The sequence below is a fragment of the Pezoporus occidentalis genome, unplaced genomic scaffold (assembly GCF_034315485.1).
Source record: "Pezoporus occidentalis ecotype Australia unplaced genomic scaffold, CSIRO_AGI_Poc_V1 ctg27, whole genome shotgun sequence".
Lineage (NCBI taxonomy): Eukaryota > Metazoa > Chordata > Aves > Psittaciformes > Psittacidae > Pezoporus > Pezoporus occidentalis.
In genome coordinates this window covers 1,136,874-1,159,600 of record NW_026914611.1, presented here as the reverse complement: position 1 = coordinate 1,159,600, position 22,727 = coordinate 1,136,874, and the positions used below count along the sequence as shown (strand labels likewise).

The 22,727-nt window shown below is 35.6% G+C and overlaps 1 protein-coding gene across 1 annotated transcript in view; it reads left to right on the top strand.

The window, feature by feature from the left end:
* CNTNAP4 (contactin associated protein family member 4) overlaps positions 1 to 16,785 on the top strand; it is a 227,594-nt gene extending 210,809 nt beyond the window's left edge. The window contains exons 22-24 of the mRNA XM_062624584.1: positions 8,844 to 9,062; positions 9,416 to 9,487; positions 13,443 to 16,785. Of these exons, the coding sequence (XP_062480568.1) occupies positions 8,844 to 9,062; positions 9,416 to 9,487; positions 13,443 to 13,636 (485 nt within the window). The 3' untranslated portion in view covers positions 13,637 to 16,785. The remainder of the gene's footprint in view (positions 1 to 8,843; positions 9,063 to 9,415; positions 9,488 to 13,442) is intronic.
* Positions 16,786 to 22,727: the final 5,942 nt, after the last annotated feature.

The following is a 22,727-nucleotide window of genomic DNA, read 5'->3' as shown; positions in this document are numbered from 1 at the left end:
CCAACAGCTCCAGATCTTTGGACTTACTCAAGCAGGTCCACATCCTTGTGTTGAGGGCCCCAGAGCTGAATGCAGTGCTCTAGGTGGGTTCTCACAAGAGAAGGGTAAAAATCACTTCCCTCAACCTGCTACTTTTGATGCAGCACAGGATACAGTTGGCTTTCTGGGCTGCAAGAACACATTGCTAGGTTGTATTGAGCTTCTGATCAACCAAAATCCCCAAGTCCTTCTCAGGGCTGCTCTGAATATAGCCTCCTCCCAGCCTGTGTTTGTGCTTGGGTTTACCTTGACCCAGGTGCCTTGCACTTGGCTTGTTAAATTACACGTTTGCACTGGCCAACCTCTCAAGTCTGTCAAGGTCCCCCTGGATGGCATCCCTTCCCACCAGCATGTTGACCACACCACACAGGTTGGTGTCCTCAGTGAACTTGCTGGTGTGCACTCAATCCTACTGTCCATATCTCCAAGAAAGGTGCTGAGTAGAGCTGGTCCCAGTACTAACCCCTGAGGAGCATCACTTGTCACTGGTCTTCTCTTGGGCATTGAGCTGTTGACCACAACTGTTTCAGTGCAACCATCCAGCCAATTCCTTATCCACAGTGTGGTCCACACATCAGATCCACGCCTGTCCAGTTTAAAGACAAGGATGCATTACAGTGTCGATTGCCTTGCACAAGTGCATGTAGGTGACATCAATCACATCCGTTATCCACAACTGCTGTAACCCCCTCATAGAAGGAAACAGAATTTGTCAGCTTGGTGTTGTCACAATGATGGTAGACAGTTAAAGTCTATGTTGCTACATTTCTGTATCAAGCAAAAGTCCATTTGTACATTCTTCCTGTAGTAGAACTTTTTGTTGCAATAAAAGACAGAGCTGGGATAGTTCATGATATTTAGTAATTAAGGCTACACTGATATTTTCACCATTTTGCTATTAGAGTGTTGTTTTCACCTTTTTACAAATAGTCTTGGGCTAAGTGTAGATTAAATAGGTTTACCAAAATAAGGACTACTGGGAATTTTTACATTTAAGTTTACAGATCTTAAATGTTTGTAATTTCATATGGCCCACCGGTCACCAATGCCAATAGAAATTCTGGGTTTTTTTGATAAAAGCCATTTTTAACAGAAATTATGAACCCTGTTGCAAAACAAGATGTGGGAAATGCACCGCGTCCCTCACTAACTCTTTTTACTTCAACATTTAGCCAGTAAAATGCCTGCAAAAAAGTGATCATTTCCCAGTCTTTAAAAATTTCTTCAAGTAAGCTAAATTGTTAACATGCTTTTTGTAAAAATAAATTCAGAATATTTTGTTATGGAACACAGGGAAAAAAAAAATATTTTTCATCTCAAGTTAGTATAGATAATACATTACTTTATCTCACAGGCTTACAGGAACTATTTACATGTTTTACATAATACCTACCCTAAACCGGAAGATCGAAGAAGTGTTTTCTTCAGACTCAGTTGTTTGTTTAGTTTAGAGGTGTTTCATTACTATGTACCTGAGGTGCTTTCCTGAGATCCATGTATCTACCACCTTTTCTATAGTACCTTTGGTAACAATGTAACAGCTTTGGTAAATCAGTATTTCTGCAAATGTAGCGGTGCCATGATGGTAGAAAACCCTGTTATGTTTTCCCAAAGAATCTCCTACTGATAAGCAAAATATTAACTGAAATAGTCCATCATGTCACTGGTTGGGGGCAATCTCTGCCCCCCATTCAGATAATGTAAGCTGAAAACAAAATGTGTTTGAAATTAGCTTTCTACTCTATTTAATGCTTTCTGTCACATGTATATAAGGTGATAAGAATCTCCTCCCTTGACCTACTGGCAACTTTTTTTTTTTTTTTGCACAGTCCAGGATACAACTTGCTTTCTGGGTTGCAAGCACACGTTGCCAGCTTATACCCATTTTTTCATCCACCAGCATACCAAAGTTCTTCTTTGCAGGGCGGCTCTCAATGCATTCATCCCCCAGTCCGTATTAATACTGGTGTTTGCCTCAGTGCAGGTAGAGGACCCGGCACTTGGCCTTGTTGAAGTTCATGAGGTTTTCACTGGCCCACCTCTCGAGCCTGCAGAGATCTCTCTGGATGGCATTCCTTCCCTCTAGTGAATCAACAGCTTCATTCAGCTTAGTGTCATCCACAAACTTGCTTAGAATGTACTCAGTCCTACTGTATATGTAATTAATAAAGACATTGAACAATACTGATCCGAGAATTGACCACTGAGGAACACAACTTGTTACTGATCTCCATTTAGACATTGAGATGTTGCATGTAACTATTTGGATAAGGCAACCCAGTTAATTTTTTAATGATGGAATAGATGGTTGTGGTTTTCAATTCTGATAGTATTATCAAGAATAGGTGAAAGAATAAATGACCTACAGTGGTAATTGTTTTCATAATGTTGGTAACCAGATACTAAGTAGCTTTTAATTACAATCATTAACATATTAAATAATGAAATTAAAGATCGTGTTTGTAGGCTTTCAAAAAAAAAATCATAATTATTTTTACTGATGATTATTTGGAAGAGTCTTCATGTAGCTAATCTGTTTTCTTCCTAGGAAAAAAGCTAAGACCTCTAGCACAAACAGAAATGGTATCACTTTTAAAGAATAATTTTTCTTTGTGGAATTTACAGTTGAGAAAAGAACTGGTATGTAGGTATGCACAAAGAATAGAAAAGTGAATGATTGTTTAGGCATAACTTTAAAGCAATAATAGCTGAAATATAAACTCTAGAAGAAAATTGTTTAAAATATTTCAACCCACCACTAACTGGTGATAAAACTGAATCAGGAACTTGTAATGTTTTGAAGTGTAGTAGTTTTTGGAGTCACACTCACATGAGGGTAATACTACAACGACAACAGAATTAAAGCTTTTACCATTTTTGGTATGAGACTCAGTATCAAAACTTGTGTCAATTTACTTAAAAATTTATTTGATTCAAGTGTTGAAATGTGCATTTTTAGGCAAATAACAGTCTCTTTTGATCAGGATCAATGTCATCACTTCCAAAGAAACCACACCATTACAAAAGTTCAGATGTGGGCATTTCTTCAGCTAAATGATAGTCTTGCATCTTCACAGTTTTGTGAAGCATGGAGCTACAATGACCTGAGGGGGTGCTTGGCCCAACTTGTCTCAGTTTATGGAATTTGTCCTGAAGAAGACATATGTTATACATCTCTCCCTTTAAAAGGGTAGATGCTATAAAAAAGCTACTGTTTCTTTTCTGAATCTGACTGCTTTAGATCCTGCTTCCTGTGGCATCATATTTAGAGATGAAAGGAGACTTTATGGAGGCAGTGGGAATAGGTAATTAGTGTTTGCTGCAGTAAAGAGGTCTAAATAGAAGGAGGAGTAACAAAATATGAGAATATGTATTTCCTGTACTTTAAATGTTTAGGAAAAACCCACAAGTTTTAATTTAGGCCAGAAAGCTATGGATTTTCTAAAAAATATTTTCAATTGGAGAAGTACTTGTTCGAACTCTTCTTCAGTTGTACTTAGCTCAGGTTTTCATGTTGAAAAAAAATCTGAGAGTTAGCTGCTGAACTAGTTTTGAATTCCCACGAAAAAAAAAAATCAAACTTTCCAGAACCTAAGTCTTCCAATGTAAAGAATTCTGAATTTGTGTTATGCAACATTGTGACAAAATAGGGAGCTTGACTGTGTTAGGACTCACCAAAATTCCTGAACATTAAGTTGTGAGGGAAAAAAGAAACGCACTCAGCCACAAAGTTCACAGGATACAAGCCAAAGGGCTTCTTGTGCTTTTGTTTTCCTTCTGAGAAGGCACTTTCTCTCAAAGCACCCAACACTACAAGAAGACTGTAGAAACCCCTCTTTTTACAGAACTTCACTGAGGAATTAATTAATTACTGCTGAGTAAAGCCACATTTGTGCAGGACAAAGCTTCCAAGCCTTCCTGAGGGTGAGGGTAGTGAGCTGTTGGTGACCTTTTCTTCAATGAGAGTTGTTAACCTTTCCGCTGAGGTAAAGACAGGCTTTCAGCATGATTTACTTAGGTCTGATTTATATACAAGGTTTCACCAGCTAATGAGAATGTGTGTGTTTATAAGCCAATTCACTTAAAGGAATGTATGATTATGGACATCTCCAACAATGGAAAAATTGGTTATTTCAGTAACGAGTAAAACCAAATTTTCACTTGACTTTTAATAAGAAGGCCGATGTCAAGCCAGTAAAAGAATTTGGGCCCACATATGAAATTTCTGTATATTCAAACTATTCTATTCTGTTATGAATTTTTCTTTTCTTATATTGATTCATTTATCTCTGAAATTATAAAATTGTATACTTTAATTCTGTCTTTATGGAAATATCTTTGAGGATAACAATTGCACAGCTTTTTTAAGAGCTCTAATTATGCTTTTATTGATAAAGATAATGACAGAATTGCAAAAATCTCACTGTGTTCTACTGATATGCAAAAATGCAGTGATAATTCAAATTCTTAATTTGAAAATCTGCCTTTTAAAACAATAATGTCTGGGTACTCCCCCAAAACCTTTGCAGTAATGCACATGCTAAATAGAAGTTACTTTAAAAATGATACTTTTTCTTTTTGCAACTTTCTCTATTATATGAATTAGGGAATACATGTAGTAATAAAATGGTAACATTCAGTCTGTTAAAGTTGGTTTAGAAAAGCCTTTAATAGAAGACTTAGCGTAAAATATACATTTTTATGTAGCTCCCACAATTTAAAGTGCATATAATTTGTTTTAATTTATTTTTTGTAATTGGATTTCTAATTTAGTCAGCCAAGCTTGTCAAAGCTTCCTTCCAATACAGAAGCTTTTCAGAATAACTATTTGGGGAAGAGAAAGTTTTCAGTCTTGCAATTTTGGGCAGAATACCAGTATTTAAAAAAATCAATAATCAGGGATTTAATGGAGATACTTTACTTTGATTAAGTAATTCTGTTAGCAAAATATCTGCCCTTAAAGGTCTTGTTTTAAAGATTTTTCTTCTCAATCTCAGCAATAACAAATGACGGTTCTAGAAATAACACCCACTTGTGACTCCTAATTGCTGGATTTTTATAGTTGAAAAAGCAGCAAAAATCTCAGTGACAGAACTGTCTATTCTTTCCTGTCAGTCAAATTGTTTTTTTTACTGCGATATTTTTTCAGTAGTAAACTGCTGAAACAAATGACAAATTAAGGAAAAGGGGCCTAGACCATTTTGGATTGGTTTTAAAAGGTATTCTTTTGTGCACAAAAATTAGAAAAATAATTGTTTAATGACATATTTTTTCAGTGAATTATCTCCTGATCATCTCAATCTGAATCATAAGTAAACCTCAGTAAAAATCAACAGCATAGCAGCATTTAGGTGGTTACATATTAACCACAACTAACCAACCGTGGTTAATAGGTTGAATATATGATATGTGGTTAATATAGTTGAATATATGATTCAATTGTGTGTACAGGTGTAATTAGTTTTAACTGTAATAAGTACTTTTAATGGAAAAAGCCTGGCCATGTGAAAATCTGCATACCAATACAGGCTTGTTGCGCAACTATAAGATTTTATGGCAGTCCATTCCAAGCATGTTGTTAGTACCTCCAGCTAGTAATTTAACTGTGAATGAAAAATGTTTTTGTTTTGTTTTTTTGGTTTTTTTTCAACCAAGCGGATTAATAGGACCATAGAATCATCTTGAGTGGGAAGGGGCCCATAAGGATCATCAAGTCCAGTTCCTTGCTCCTAACAAGACTACCTAACACTAAACCATGTGACTAAGAGCATCATTCAGACACTCCTTGAACTCTGACATGCTTGGTGCTGTGACCACTTCCCTGGGAAGCATGTTCAAGGAATGGACACCCTTTCAGTAAAGAAACTTTTCTTAATGCCCAATCTGAACTTCCCCTGATGCAACTTCATGCCATTTTCTCATGTCCTGTTGCTGGTCACCAGATCAGAAGCTCCAAATCCCCTGCCCCACCTTGAGGAAATTGTAGACTGCCATAAGGTCACACCTCAGCCTTCTCTTTGCCAAGTGACCTCAGCTACTCCTCCCAAGCCTTGCCATCGAGACCTTTCACCACTTTGGTTGCCCTTCTCTGGACACACTCTAAGAGTTTGATGTCCTTCATATATTGAGGCATCCACAACTGCACACAGTACTTAAGGTGTGGGCACATCAGTGCAGTATGGAGTGACAGTCTCTTCCCTCAGCAAGCTTGCGAAGCTGTGCTTGATGCTCCCTAGGGCATGGCTGAACGTTTTAGCTGCCAGGGCGCATGTTGACCCATACTCAACTTGCCATCAACCCAACCCCCCAGATCTCTTTCTGTGGGGCTGCTCTTCAGCCTCCCATCCCCCAGTTTGTACATATAACCAGGATTAACCTGCTCCAGGTGGAGAATCCTGCACTTGCTCATGTTAAATTGAATACAGTTAGTGATTGCCCAGCTCTCTAGTCTATCCAGATCATTCTGTAAGGCCTTTCCACCCTTGAGGGAGTCCACAGCTCTTCCTTATTTAGTATCACCAGGAAACTTACTCAGTGTACGTTTGACGTATGCATCCAGATCATTTATAAAGACATTGAAGAGAACTGGTCCTATAATTGAGCCCTGGATACCCACTGGTGACTGGCCACCAGCTTGATGTAATCCCATTTGCTATCACTCTTTGAGCCCGGCCTGTCAGCCAATAGTTCACCCAACATATTATGGACTTGCCTAATTTTGAGAAAAGATGAAATTGAACAGACACATGAAAAATTTTGAAATCTTCAGCTTTATAAAAGCAAGAAGTTCAAAGTTCTTATCTGATCTTTCTGTCTGCTGACTTTCAGTATTACTTCAGAGAGGAAAGATGGTTAAAGGAGAACTCAAGAAAGAGGTTATTTAATCTGTAGCTTGGTTTTGGATTTTTTGCTTTTTTTTCGGGGGGGGTTGTGTTTGTTTTTTTATTTGGTTGGTCGGTTGTTTATTTTTTTTTTTTTTTTTTTACTAAAGCCTTGTAGGTGGAGTCATTTTGCCTGGCTTTGCTAAAAAAAGTTGAGTACATTAGGAAATGAATTGCTGTTAAGATGCTAAAGGATGCATAATTACAGCTTACTATAAAATACAGTCTCCAATCAACAACCTGTGTGTGTGTGTGTCAGACGTTTTCAGTCAGTTAGTTAAATTTGACTTAAGCACTAAAGCGCAGAAAGGTTTGTCTTCCCTAAACCTCATAATTTTTGACAGCCAGATTGCTTGATTTGATAAAATTTTATTTTATCCCAACAATATTTTCTAATTAATGAGTAAGTTGAACTCTGGATTTTAAATATCTAATTCCCTTTCATATTATACACATACAATGCTTACGAAATGTTTTGTATAGGAAACTAGAAAATTATAGAAAACACTTCACTCCTGAGGTTTTTGAGCCTGCATTATAGTTAGAGATATATATTTTTATCACAAGGTGGTTTGGATGTTCTTGTTACCTCAGTTTAATCTTTTTCTTAAGACATCCTAATCTAGCAGATACTTCAGTGTGATGAGGCAGTAATCAGAAGCAGTGCATGCTGCAGAGAAAACAAACAGTTAAACATCCAACATTTTATATAATCCATCAGTGCAAGTGAGCAGACTCTTGGCTGCTCTGATAATACCTCATCACTGCAACAAGAATAGAGTAGTTGGGGAAAATGCCTCTATGCTATTTTGCAACATTTTTCCAAAACACATTAGACCAGTTTTCACTCTTAACCTAATTGTATTGAGGAGTGAATTGTACATTGGTATTTAAAAATGTTTTGGTAGCCACTGTAAAGATCACAAGTTCATTCATGGGTTCTAGGATAAATTGGAGGTGGAAATTAATGAGACTAAGTTCCCATTTTATTTGCACAAAACCTGAAATCTTACTTTCCTTAGGAGTCTGCTTTGAATAATTAGTAATTCCAGAGCTTTTACTTAAAGTAGAACTGTGTCCTGTAGCTGCACCAGCTACTAAGAAGGAGAAAAATTGACTGCTACTGCTAAACCCAGGACAAACTGTCATAGTAAATAAACTGTTTTCCATTTTCAAAATAGAGCATTAGTGAGCATTAGCTGGTGAATAAATAGAAAGCTCTGACATGGTACATGCATTCAGAAATGTTGGGCTTGTTTTTTTGTGGGTTTTTTGTTTGGTTGGTTTTGTTTTGGTTTTTTTTGTTTGTTTTTTTTTTTTCCTTAGTGGGAAAGATAATGGTATCGTGTAAAATGTATGGTAATCTGCAACAACATTTATTTTTTAGAATTTCACAGAAAATATCTTGATAGAGTTCCAGGATCTGAGGTCTTAGGAAGGTTTTGGTTTTTTTTTGACAGACTTGATGGTGATGGGATGAAGTAGATATATTAATGTGTGGAAAGATTATGATACAAAAATGTACATATTTATGAGAAGAAATCTAATAAAATGTGTATTTTTCATGAATGCATGCTTCATCCTTACCTTTTTGCAGAGTGAAAAAGCATTGCATTTTAATTGAAAAATATTAGTTACATTTGAATTCTTTTGTGTTTATTCCTATTACCTTTTTGCTATAGTAAGTTAAAAGCATTTCTCTCAGCAGACTAACGACTGTCATCTGTTAAAATAAAGGGCTGAATATAGTTGACTGTCTTTTCATTAAAGACAGACAAGAAAGGTATTCAGGGAAACTACGTATGTTGCAGTAACTCAAATATACTCAGAGGAACACAGGTTAATTATTCATTTATTCTTCTGTCACTTTATTTTGTACATTTGCACTATGATTAATTGTGTTCTGTATCTTTTGTTTAACAGAAAACAGCGATGTAGATGAGGAGACAATGAAGGCAAATTCTCAGGGGTTTATTGGATGTCTCTCTTCAGTGCAGTTCAACCACATAGCTCCTTTGAAGGCTGCACTGCATCACAGCAGCTCAGCCCCCATCATCGTTAAGGGACGCCTCACTGAATCCAACTGTGGTACTTTAACTGGATCTGACTCAACATCAAGTGAAACAACCCATTCATTTGCAGGTAGCGTATCATTATCACTTGCTCTGATCTCTGTAGAGTACTCATGACCCGAATCACAGCTGTTGGTTTTGGCTTTTTCTTCCATGTGGGTTAACATCTCAGGAGCAGTTTGAAAAATAATTCTTTTTTATATGTACTTACTTCCTTTTCTTCAGGTTTTCTCTATTCCTCTGAATGTTTTCACTTTTCTCTTTATCTCTGCAAAATATCATCTACATAAGTGCTCTTTCCATGCTTACTGACACATACTAATGCCACTGTACCATAATGTACATGATCTGTAACCATGTAAGGATTACTTGAAAACCCTTCTTCTATTTGTCTGCCACCTTCCATTTTTTTTTCTGTTGCAGATCACTCTGGACCAATAGACAAGGGAAAGCCCTTAGCTAATGCAATCAGAAGTGACTCTGCAATTATTGGAGGTAATAGGGGCCATAACACCACGGGAACTTTTTATTTCTAATAACTGTGAGTCTTTCAGTGCTGAAGTGAACTCAAATTAGTTTTGTGAGCATAAGAATGCTAGTCAAGCTTAATTTTATTACAAGTGGTAGAGAAAAATCAAGCATTGCTTTTAAATGCAGTCAATAGCTCTCATATTTTCTTACTACATAAATTTTAAGCGATCAGTGTTTCTATACATTGGAAAACTTTGATGAAAACAGAAGAACAGGTTTCCAACCTGCTTAATGGTAGTGTCTGTGACTTTAAAAAGTACTTGGATATGTTATGAAAAATAGCATATGTTTAAGAAAGAACAGTCTTTGCTCCTTGACTATGCAAAAAAAGCCCAACATTTTGCTGCTTGAATTGAACGGTCAAGTTCAAAATCTTTTCTTAACAGATTTGAGAAACACAGATTTTCCTTGAGAAAGTGGGATCTAACACTGCTTGGATCAATTCTTTGACAGTCTGAGGCAAATTTCATTCTGGTTCATCATTTGGAAAGCAATGTACTCTTGGACAGACTATCACTTGCACTGATTAACATCTTAAAAATAAAATGCTTGTTAAAATAATAAAAAAGTAAGAAATGATTACTAATGATTTGAAATACTCCAGTTTCTTACTATTTCTCTTGGCTGATTTTATCAGCTCAAACAGAATTATAACTGATCATCCACAAAATTATTTCAGAGCATTTATTTTTAACAGAGGAATAGTGGAAGAGCCGTGTACAGTTCAGTTGTTCCTAACGTAAATATGTTGACGGACCCTTTTTTTTTTGTGCCTATCAGAACAAATATGGCATACATCTTAGGGCAGAGTTCTTAAGATTAAAGTACAGGACTGATAATCAGGATGTGCTTGTTCCATTACTGTGTCTTTCTGACTGATTGTCCTTACGCCAAGATCTATCTCTATTGTAGTGGGGAAGGCTACCAGTTCTGTCTCTTTAATAAAAATGAAGTGTACTCCAAGTGAGCCTTATTTGGGAGAGTTTGGGACTGGGAACCCCAGGAGAATTTCAGTTCTTGCCACTGGTATTGGAGCAAGTGTATGGCTGTGTCAGCTCAGTTTTTTTCTCTCAAGAAATAGTATTGTCTCTTGTGACAATCTTCCCCTCTGAGAATTTCTGGTGATATTTCTTCTCTTGGGATGAGGCCAGGGAAGGAAACTTGTTTTCATTCATTTTTGCAGCATAATTCACTGTTTCAATTTCCATTAGTTACTTCAACCAAAAGATGGCAGTGGGAGGGAAAGGTCATACCCTCCATCTTTTAAATACCAAATAGGTTTCCTTTCTAAGGGTTTTAAAAGCTTCAGCAAAAAAATTACATAGTGGGATTTAGCAGAATAAAGCTTTCAAGGCTTCTCATTGAAAATAAAAGCAATTATTTCATTGGAAGGTGGAGTTAAGGACCTGCAGTCACTTGTGTGTCTGCCATTTGAATAATGATACCTGTTATGGTCAGTGCCTGCCAACAGCCCACTGCATGGTCAGTGACCTTTAACACAGTAGCTTTACAGATACTAAAATAAGAGGTAATAAAACTAGAAGCTTCCTTACTTGTAAAGTGACAATTAAGCCTGTATTATACACACAAACTTTGAGAATTTTACCACTGAGTTCAGTGAGGTCAGAATTTAAAAATACAGCTTCTGAGTTCGTCTACATGTATAGCTGTCAAAACATATTTTGTTATTTCAAAAGATAGATATTATTTTATGTAAGTATATGTACATAAATATCACTTAAGTAAAAGACTGCTTTATGTAGTAGGTAATTTACTGTGGGTGGAGAGTTTTAAGTACTAACAACAAAGGCATTTTTTAAATTCAAGCTACAACAGTTACAGTCTTTTTAACATAATAATAACATCACAATTTTATTTTTATTAAACACATTTGGGATTATGCGCTCACAATTTTTCTGCTGCCTAACTATGGTTGTTTAAAAGTCAAAATAAAGCAAGTTTATGCAGTACAACACAGTGAAAGTTTAGTGTAACTACCCTTAAATGAATATAACTGAGAATTCAGCTACCTTGAACAAGGCAAATTTATAGACAAGCCCTTACTGGATGTATGCGCTATGACTGTGAAACAAAGGAATGACTGTTTTATTTAATCTACAAAAGAAAACATTTACTCAGATCATAGAGTGTGTTCCAGAGAAGAAGATATTACATACAAAATACTTATGTTCCTACCATTAAGAATGGTTGCTCATATTAGGGAACAACAAAAAATGACATGCCAAATTTTTGTTTTTACTCACAGGGATTTTATTTTTCTTGTATTAGTGGCTGGGTTATACAGCAGATTGTTCCTTCATCTAGTACAGCTGAGCCACTGCATTACAACAGTTTCCCAGAGTGTTTAGTGCTTTTTTCCTGCCTGCAGCTTAGTTTTGTTTTTTGTATCTTTGAAAAGCTCATTCTGCTTTCTTCTGTTTTATTTGTAACCTCTGATTCATGAACTTGAGGGCCTGAGACCATGTGAGATGAATGAGGAAGTGAGGAGACTGGCTGGAAGTCCATAAGGTCATTTTTATCACTGTGGGGAAGTATTACTTTTCTTACTGTCCCTAATATGCTCTGCTAGGAGCAGCATGCCCTGGTAACAGTTCAATAAATCTTAAATAGTGACCTATAAAACTAAATTCCTGTTCATTTACTCTCTTATGTGTTGAGAATGTGGCACATATGGTGCCTGATGAAACCCTTATATAAAGCTTGTTCTCCTACTCCTTGATTTTCTGACTGATCAGCTAGAATACCATAATGCAGGCGGATGTACTGGTGATGATTTTACCCTACCAGATGGGGCTATTAAAGCTGTTGGAGAAGGAAGCTTACTCACTGCCATCTGTGTAGGAAGGGACCTTGTTTACTTAGGAACCCAAGATCATGTAGCCAGGCAAAGGAGTAGAACACCTAGGATGTCAAAAGAAGTGCAGCAAATCTGAAAGAGAGGGAAGGAGTCAAGCCTGCATCATTTCACCCTGAACATGAAGTGAGCCGTAATTTTAGTAATTTAGTATTTTAACCACTGTCTATTCATTGCAATAATGCAGTTACAAAAATGTGTGCCTTTGCTAATGTAGATCACAAAAACCTCTTTATCCCATTATGATGTACTAAAAGTAGTTGGAATTTTCTTACCTGAGGCAGAATAAACATTAGAATTTCGTCCTATTTGAACTGATGATAGGTGGTTATAAGCACTGGCCAATTTCCACTGGGGTCTCTATGATGTTTTACATCTGGGTCCCCCCAGTTTTGCAATTTCTTTCACAGATTCTCCTCATTAACTACATTTTCCAGTCAGAACCAGTCACTGTGGTCTGAAATAATTTGTGTGGAGTACTGGGTATGAATGGGCCTAATTCTGTAAAACTATTTTTACTGGCAAGGGACTGAGGCTTAGACTTTGTGGTGTACACTGCAAGAGCTAATAGAAAATCTGGTTTGGCATTCCAGATTGGTACTTTTGTCCTTACCCTGTTCTGCTCTGTTTCTGCTCTCCAGATTCCTTTACCAGACCTTGAGCAGTGATTGATAAGAGAGATGATTGGCAGGTGACAGCTTGATGACAGGACACATGATCCCTTCCTTCCCGATGCCATGTGGTGTGAGAAAGGGTCCTGAGAAAAGGGAGAGTACTTTGTCCATTAATCACAGGATATGGAGAAGGGAGAAAGTCATAGTAGTGCCTTTTTAGTCCCATTGTCCAGCAGCTCCTCAAATCTGCAGATTTCAAAACAATCACCATAAAGCTTATACTACAGTGCTGTTTCTCATTTGAAAGCAGCTATGCCTTCTTATTCTTCAGGCTTTACTGCAATCCCCTCCATTTTGTGATGGAGTCATTCCTTCTTTGTCATTATTTGTTGATCCTTTCTCTTGACTTTTTTCTCTTTTCTTCTCCTAGGTGTGATAGCAGTTGTGATATTCATCCTACTTTGCATCACTGCCATAGCCATACACATTTATAAAAAAAAAGGTATATACTCAAAAAATGAGGCAAAAGGATCTGAAAATGAAGACAGTACTGAATCTGCACTGAAAAGTGAGCTTAGCATGCAAAATACAGCCAGCGAAAATCAAAAGGAATACTTCTTCTGATTGGCATTCATAATTTAATTTAATATAATAATATGACAGTATGACTTTCTTGCTAAGCCAGGGGCTCTCAGTGGACAGAAAAAGCTCTTGCACTCTACAGTAAATGCAATGGATTTGAGACTTACTATATTGCATATGTTTGGTCTCAGTGATTGCTGTAGGGGACCTCTTTAAATTACATGCATTCCTTAGCTATTATACCGTAAATGCATTTTATGTAACAGTGAATTAGATATTGTAACCAATTTCATTGTTGGTAGTTTCCGACTGTTCTGATGTTACCTTCTACAACTGAAATTTAATGTACACACTGAATATGATTTTTGAATGGGAAAATTGTTGTGAAGTTATTCTTTTATTTAAAATTTTATTCTGAAATTTTGTTCAAGGTGAAAGGTGGATTTGAATAATTTGTGGTACTAAAGAAATTCTGCTGTGTTGCATTGTAGTGATCCCTCTTACTTCCTCGAATGGAAAATGCCTTTTGAACTGCTGTTGGCTAGTGTCAGCATCTGCTTGGAGTCTGGTGTCCAAAGCAAACTGTACTTCTTTCTGTTGGGATGTAACCAATGTCATCACTATCCTTTCTCTTCGGCAAGCCTAGCAAGACTTAAAACTGAAATGTGTACAGGGTGTTGAAATGCTGTAAAATCTCCTTTGTAATAGGTTTTCACTTACGGTCAAGTGATGGCACCAAGAGACTCTTCTAGGCATTTTAAATAAAATTGGGATCACAAAAAACAAACCACTTTCCTGGAAAGATCAAATAATATGTTAAGCATGGTTAAATTAACATGATAATCCAAAAGATGGTCAAGATTATTGTCCCTGGTAATCACGAATGTTTCTTTAGTCAAGAAGTGCTTTGTGCACTAGATGTATTCTCTGAAAACGTTGTATCTATTATCAGCTCCAGATCTCAAGATTAAGTTGTTCTAAATTATAGAAATTATTTATGATTACTATGGCAATAGAAGTAGGGAATTTAATACAGAGGCTGCTACTTGAATACTTTTGTTCTTCACCCTTTATAGTACCTACTATACCCCTGCAAGATAAGATCTGATTATGCCATTCAAAATTAAGCAGGTGCTTATTATACTGAGTAAATAAGAGCTGTCTATGATATTGTATAAACAAATTATCAGATATAAAGGGTGGGTTTAAGTTGTTTAAACAGAGTTTTTTGTAAGGTCACTTTAAACACCACAAGGTATCTGAAATACCTATGTGGCCTGGTAGGAATGCTGGAAGTTCTACAGAAGCTATGTGTGTCTTGGTATGTGACATCTGGGAATCGAGTAGAATACCCCAAGGCATTGAAAATGGCACTAGATACCAATATTTATGTATCTGACACACAGACAAAGGATTTTTTTTTTCCCTATACTGAAGACTATGTGCCTAGAGCTTGGATCTGAGAAAATAATCAGGAATTCTGTGCCCTTGTAGACTTGAGTTTAAAATTTAAACAGCTTTCAGAATTGATTTATATCTGCTCCCATTGAAAGCGATGGTAACAGTCATCATTCTTCTCCTCTTTCAGTGAGGAAAATCAAAGCTAGACCCTAGACTGTGAATATTAGAAAATGTTTATCATAGATGCCCAAGAACATTAAAAAACATGGAAACATGACATGGTGTGTCAAAACCTTTAATATGTACATTTATTTACATAAACAGTAGTTGTAAATATAAATGTCCAGCAGATATCGTCTTTTAAAGCTTATTTTCTTCCATCATTCTTTATCTTCTATTTTCAGAATTCTTCATTTCCTTTTCTGCTTCCTACTGTACAGCTTTTCCTCATTTTTATGAACGTATTCCCTTTTTTTGGTACCTAGAAGATCTGCAGTCAGAAATTGTTCAGATTAATATGCAGTGCTTTCTTATTCTTCCCATATTTGCAATTCTGTGTGTGTCTCTGGTATATGAATAAGGCTGGGGACTGAGGATCAAGAACAGGCTAGCCATGTCATACATACATGCTAGTGTGTTTGCTGATGCAGTTTGGTCCATGATAATAGGTCACCTTTAGAAAGAAGAGAATATGGTGAAAGAATGATACTGGACTGTTCATGGCAAGTGATATGCATGAGAATACCTATTTTGTGGATGGGGAGTGGAGGAGATGAAAGCCTCACACAGGTCATGAGAAGAACTTAGTTAAGTTTGCTACTTTGGGTGCTCTCAGTCTACCTAGTTACTTAGAATTGAAAATTATGAATCCTTCTTTTCAAGGGTCTGACCCAAATTGCTTTGAATTAAAGAGGAGTTCTTCCATGGACTTCTCTGTAACTTAAACTGCCTGCTTCCCTTCCCACGACAGATATGTCAGTGTCCACCTTTTTATGTCACATCAACAAATCTCTCAGCAGTGATGAGTCCTAGTCAACCCCATTTTTATCAGTGTGAGATTTCATAACCATGGGGGACAAAACTCATATGAAAATTTTGATTATAATACATTAGATCACCAAAATGAATATTTTGAGTGATTGATAAAAGACAGACTATTCACACAGGAATTAACCATATACTAATTTTTTTTCTTGCTTTTACTTCTATTTCCTGTTTTATTTTTGTTTTGTGTCGTCTTGGAGGAAAAAGTGTCTTCCCTTAGTTTGTTTTCTTCCAACTGAATAATTATTTTCTTTCTGTATTTATCAGAAATTTAAAAAACAACAGGAAGGGTAAAGCTAAGCAAAACCCCTATTTCACAGCCTAATTAGATAAGAGGGGGAGCCTATAAATACTTGCGTAAATTGCACATTATTTCATTCAAAGACCTTTTTCAGGCATTTTATTATGTGAAGGAGTCTAAAGGGAAAACCAGAAATAGATTCTGTTCAATGCACATCTATCTGCAGATTTGTAGCATACAATAATTATGTTTCTCTGAAGATGCAAATGCCCATTTTCATACATAGGAAAAGTGATCATGTATTTGTCACCTGAATTCAAAAGATACAAGTTCACAGTCAACGAAGCAGAATTTTCCATCACTTGCTGCATTTCTATGGCTACAAAAAAATGGTGGCACCAAAGTGTAATGAGGCGTAATACAACATTGTGCTGTTCCTTTTTTGATTCTCTATTCCAGTGTATGACCTTTCACCTCTCTGTTAATAAACACTTTTTAAAATAAAGTGAGGAAAATATTTTTTAAGAATTTGTATTAAAAGGTTTAAAACTGACAACAATATAATGATTTTTTTTTTAACAGTAAAAATATGTAGAAGTGCACAGAATAAATTGGTGAGTGTGGTTATTTATAGATATTAGTGAGTGTTAATGTAACCAATTTCCTAAGCATTGACATATTTTCCACGGCAAAGATATTTTTTTCTCAAGTACATTAGAAAATAAATAACATTTATGCTGGTACCTTGTTAAAATTTTGTGTGGGTGCTAGCTAAAAAGGGCTTATAATTATATAGTCAATATTTAGTGAATAAATATGATTTAGTTATGTTTTGGGAAAACATTTTCAAGTACATCCACTGTTTAGATGAGGAATAAGCTAACTGCACAACTTAACATGAAATCTAATAAAAGTCAAAATAAATTTACAACACTATTATTCATGGCAATGACATAGAAAGAAGAAAGTGTGTAAATGACAAAACAGACAGAATACCTAGAGGATTTAGATTTGTAGAGTAGGGCACATAGATTTAGATTTAGATGCCTGGAAGCCTGCTGCACCAGTGTCAGATAAAATCAGAAGATGCAACTATTGCAAGTCAGTAAAGGATTGATAAGAAAATACCCTTTTGAAATAGAATTAATTACTTTGAGAAATAATTGTAACAGTTTGTCTTCAAGAAAGAGTTGTAGCTGTATAAACTATGGGGTGCCACAGGGGAAATGTTCTTTGTAATAAAAATGTATTTGCTAAGTCAGAAAACTTACTGCTGAAAAAGCATGTGCCCTCTTGGGTGCATGCTCTGGAGTGAGCATGCAAAAATGCCACATAATTTCATCAAATCAAGCATCTAATTCTACAGCCAAAAGTATAATGAATCCACAGTGTTTCTGAGCATTTAATGATTTTGTGAATTATCATGAAGGAATAAAAATGAAAAATCATACAGAAATCAGAGCTTAATGAAAAGGTGCAGTAATGAAGGTACTGAAGTAATTTCAGTGCTTTATTTTTTTTTTTAAGTACACACTAGAAGATGCCTAAAAGAATAAGGAAAAGAATTTCCCTTTAAATTTATTCTTTTTTGAACCTTATCTTGGTGCTTTTTGGTGGAAAGGAAAGGTTTAATGTGTTTGTTTACAAAAAGTGCTAAAGCTGCTATTATGAGAAACCATAATAAAAATCCAAAGGTGTTTATAGACTGTGCTTTGCTAAGAAGCCATTCTCATCCTCATTTTTAAAGGACTGTCTGAAAAGTAATTTTTGACAATAAGAGGCACTGTTCTTTGAATATGTTGTCTAAACTTCTTAATCTGTGCTCTTACAATTGTTAAGAAAGGAATCAGACATCACAACTGCATTGCTGGGAGGTGGATGCCTTTCCTTCAAACTGTAACATTTAGTTTCATAGCTATGATGAAATTCTGATGTTGTTACCATTTGGTATAAATAGCACTGAATAAATCATGAATAAATTCCTTATTAAACACCATGGTAAATCCACAGTAAAAATCCCCATAAGCATGCGAGCAAATGTGCATGCGCACACACACATGTATATAAATGAGCTATGTAGTCAGAGGTAAGATTCTTGGGACTTTACCATTTCTTTTGTATTATGTCAAGTACTGAAAACCATCCATAGTTCAGAAATACCACTCTCCCTAATGTTGAAAAAATATCCAATTCATTTCACAAAATACTTAGATTTTCACAAGACTTTTTCCAGTTAAAAACAAAAAAAGGGCTTACAGCTTGTAGTTTCTTCCAGAAAAGTAGGTAGAGAAGATGTAGACAACCACGCTGGTAAGTTCTCTCTGCCTTTTTATTTATTTATTTTTTTTATTTTATTTTAATTCCTTCATTTACATCCAGGACTTGAGGAATCATTTGATTAATAGAGAAATAAATTGTTATTCACACATGCAAAGTCACTACATCATATTCATCATATTTTATATGCTGTCCAATATATGTCTTGGAAATACACTAATCACTTAATAATTTTTTAATCAGCTATGATGTCATTTACCAATTCACTTAAGGTGTATTTCTGTGAGTCAGTTAACTAACTTTTAGGAAGCATCAGAACTCGTGCTTTCAGATTAGATGAGGCAGCGGGTACCGATGAAAGACTCCTAAATCTGCAAAAGAGAAACAGCTACTCAAAATCCTTCTTAAGTACGAGAAATTTAAAGACGTTAATCAGATTTCACAAGTATGTATCTGTCATCAAAACCTAGTGATAATAGCATGAAAAGAATTATTAAAATAATAAATATATTATTCAGCAAACCAGCAGGTACCAGATATGACTTGGTATTATTTGTATGTTACACTTTTTAATACAACATAGTCTTTGGAATCTTGTTAGAGCTGTGAACTGATGATTCTATGTTCTGAAAAGCAAAAGTACATTGCAAGCAATTTATAAGGCTGATGCTAACTTAACTGAAAGCAGCCATCACAAAATCTCAGTTAAAAAAGTAAAGGTTGCAAATACATCCCTCCCTCCATAACGTAAGTTCAGTAACGGATGCCTTATAAATTATTTCAGTAATTAACAGTTTTTCAGCACAGTTCTCCAATAACAGAAGTGTGTGAATTGAGCTCTGAGGAGCCCTAGAATACCTATAGCACCCTTAAGTGTATGGCCTTAAAAACAGCCATTAACCTTTACACTCTGTAAATACAATAGGATTAAAACACTGAAGTTTTGACTAGCCTGCTATATTAATATTTGTGAAGCCCTTTGAAGATTAAAGCCTTTATATAAATGGACAGTGTGATAATATAAATGTGATTCTATCTTTTATTTATCAAATAGTGTTATGGTAAGTAACATTAATTATCTGTATTTATTTTCATACATTTATTTCAAGAGATATTCCTTTTTCTTTCAGTCAAAAATAATAGAATTTTCCTGTTCATTTATGCATAGAGTTACACATGAATAAAGAGGAGAAAAACAGACCTTGGACTATTTGGTGTCCAAGACTGCATGTCTTCTTTAATCACCAAAATAGAGCCCAGAACATTTTCATCTAACTAGGTGGATAACAGTTGAAGTAAACAAGATAGGTGTCATGTAGACAAACACAAAACATGGATCATAACAACACATCTACAGTTTTATAAAATGTTTTCTGCTAATTTATTAGCTCAAAGGAAACATCATTTATATATTTTAAATGTAATTCCTAGTTTTTCCTTAATAGCTTCAGCTGCTTTATTAACCTATTTTTTGATAATTTTAATTACCACAAAGTTACTTTTCTAACACCAATAACTGCGAGGCTTATCATATTTTATTTTTTAGATGATAGTAAAAAAATTTACTATGTTCTAACACATTTAAATCTATTTCACATATAAATACTCCTTATCTAGCTAAAATCATATTATGCATTTATTAACAAGCATGTTTTATACAAAGCAGCAAATCGAAAAGTAAGCATATACTAGTTTGGGTTGTTTTTTTGTTTGGGATCAGGTTTGGTGGTGTGTCATTCTTCCCTCCCCCCCATGGTAATCAAACAGGAGGTTGTTACTTTTAGATTAATCACATATTGGTTGTGAACAAATTATTTTAAAAGGCTGCTACAGGATGCTAGTACTTAATTTTAAAAACTGTGGACACTCTTACTAAGAAAACACTCAGAATTTTTCAGTAGTTGCAGCCCTTACATACAGCCTTTTTCTTTTCCAATTAAAAATATTAGCAAATACTCCTTATATGGTGTAACCTTTTTTTCTTCCACTACATTCAGTGGCACTAGAAATATCTCAAAAAAGAGTAACCACTCAGTCATGATCCCCTCACCATGAAAAATGGTCAAAAAATTTACCTACAAAATAATCTGTTATTTACAGATTGGGTCAAGCCGTCCTTTAGCGGTTACTGTGTTTTACTACAAAACATTCAGGGCTTTCTTCTCCCCATGAAATTAATATTTAAATGGTTGGTTTGGTGTAGTGGCCTGTAAATCAGTAACTCATATTTCTCATATTTGGATTATTGGTGCTTTGTTGCTATGATTTTGTCTCTTTGATGTTCAAGTTCATATGTGCATGCCTGATTCAAAGTCATTCTTCATTAACTTATTCATAAACATAAAAGTGACATTCTTCAGGTATCTTACAGACAAATCCTACTCGAAACTAGCAGTTAAGTATATAATGGGTTTTTAAAAATGTGTCATATATTCTTTACATTGCACATTGATAAAGTTCATTAATTATTACAGAGCATACTGTGATGGATTTATGATTTATTCCCAGAACACATAGTGGGAATGAAAAGGCAAAATTCCTAGAAAAGGAGAAGGCTATAAACCCAGAATTTACTTTGTTGATAAAAATGTTTTTAAAGAAGTCCTGAAAAACTGTTTTTATGATATTGTTGTGCAGCTACTTTTCAATTCATACAAAGTGTTTATTTGGAATCATGTTATCAAGCACATCTCCTTTCAATTATTTCTTTTGTAAAAACAAGCTAACAGTAATTTTAATTTCAAGCTGATGTCTAGCTGGCAGTTTTCCTTGATAAAATATTTCAATCTATAAATTAAGCTCAGCATGAAATGTCTAGTATTTACCTTCTCTCTGCAAAATAATAATAATTAACAGTCCCCTGAAATAGTAAGATCTTTGAATGTCTAGAGTTGCCTTGACAGTCTTATTTTATAATTACAAGTAAATCTATTTAGTTAGGAAAACATTAGCAAACTCTTGTTATTCAGTACTCTGGAATGGTTAAGTGCTACACTTGAGAAGTGAAATGTTTTTAAAATGAGTCAAATAATGCTTATTAAGGTAATAATGCTGCCCTTGTGCAGTACCTGCTTGCCCACTGTAGCACCTACTAGTCATTAGATGAAGTCATTTCTGAATTACCAAATTCACCTTAGAGTTGTGTAGTGTGCTGCAATATTCTTAAAAAAAAAAAGTATGTTTGCAGTAAACACATCTCATTGATTCACAATAGCCTTTTAGAACTCATTTTCCTTTTTTTTTTCTTTACCACTGTAATGCTCATAATTATGTAACTAGTGGAGACTCTATAATTGTAATTACATATAAGGTTGCTGCAATAGAGGTTGCTTTTCCATTAGGTAGCTGTTTTACCATCAATTAGCTTCTAATAGGTCAGGGTATTCCTTTCTTCCTCACTGTCAGCCAGCATGGCTGTCCTGTTTCCATCTTGCTGAACTGTTTCCCTCCAAATTGTTTGCATTTCAGTGCTCCTGTGCTGAATTCCGGGTAAAAAAAACCCTATGACCTATCAGGTCTCCCAAGGACAGGATAATCCATTCTGGCTAGCCAAACATCACCGGTAGTGTAGTGCTTCTTTGCAGTTCTAATTTCATCTGGAAGCTGGAAGGAAACATGAATACTGCTGTTTCTACAGGGCACAATGGTGCAAGGCCCCCTGTGGCAGCCACATATGGGTATACCTAGCCTGGAGACTTTTTCTTATTACATGCTCAATAAAATGAGTAAGAAAATCAAGGCTGGCAATTTCTGCTCAGTCCCCAGAAAGGAGGCACATGACCTGAAACGCTGTCAGTAGGGAGGCTCTGGTGCAGACTGTGGCTGACCTGTTCTGCCCAGATTGCTGAGGGGCAAGGTGCAAAGGAGGAGCTGGTGCTGATGGTTCTTCTCCTGTTAGTGGAGAGAAAATCAGCAGCGTGACCTTTGGTACACTCTTTGAAGGCATTTCTAGGGAAAAAAAAATACAAAAAAAAAAAAATATAGGAGCCACATACAGCAATTGAGCACAGCTCTGTTCCTGTAATGGACAGCCAGTAGTGGTAGACCAATAAGGCATTACAGCCTCTCCTGAGCGTGTGATGCAGTAAGTACAGTGCATTTGCTGGGAAGTTATGGTTCTCTTACCAACCACAAATTTCCAGGCTGGGAAAATCTGTGTGTGATCTCTAT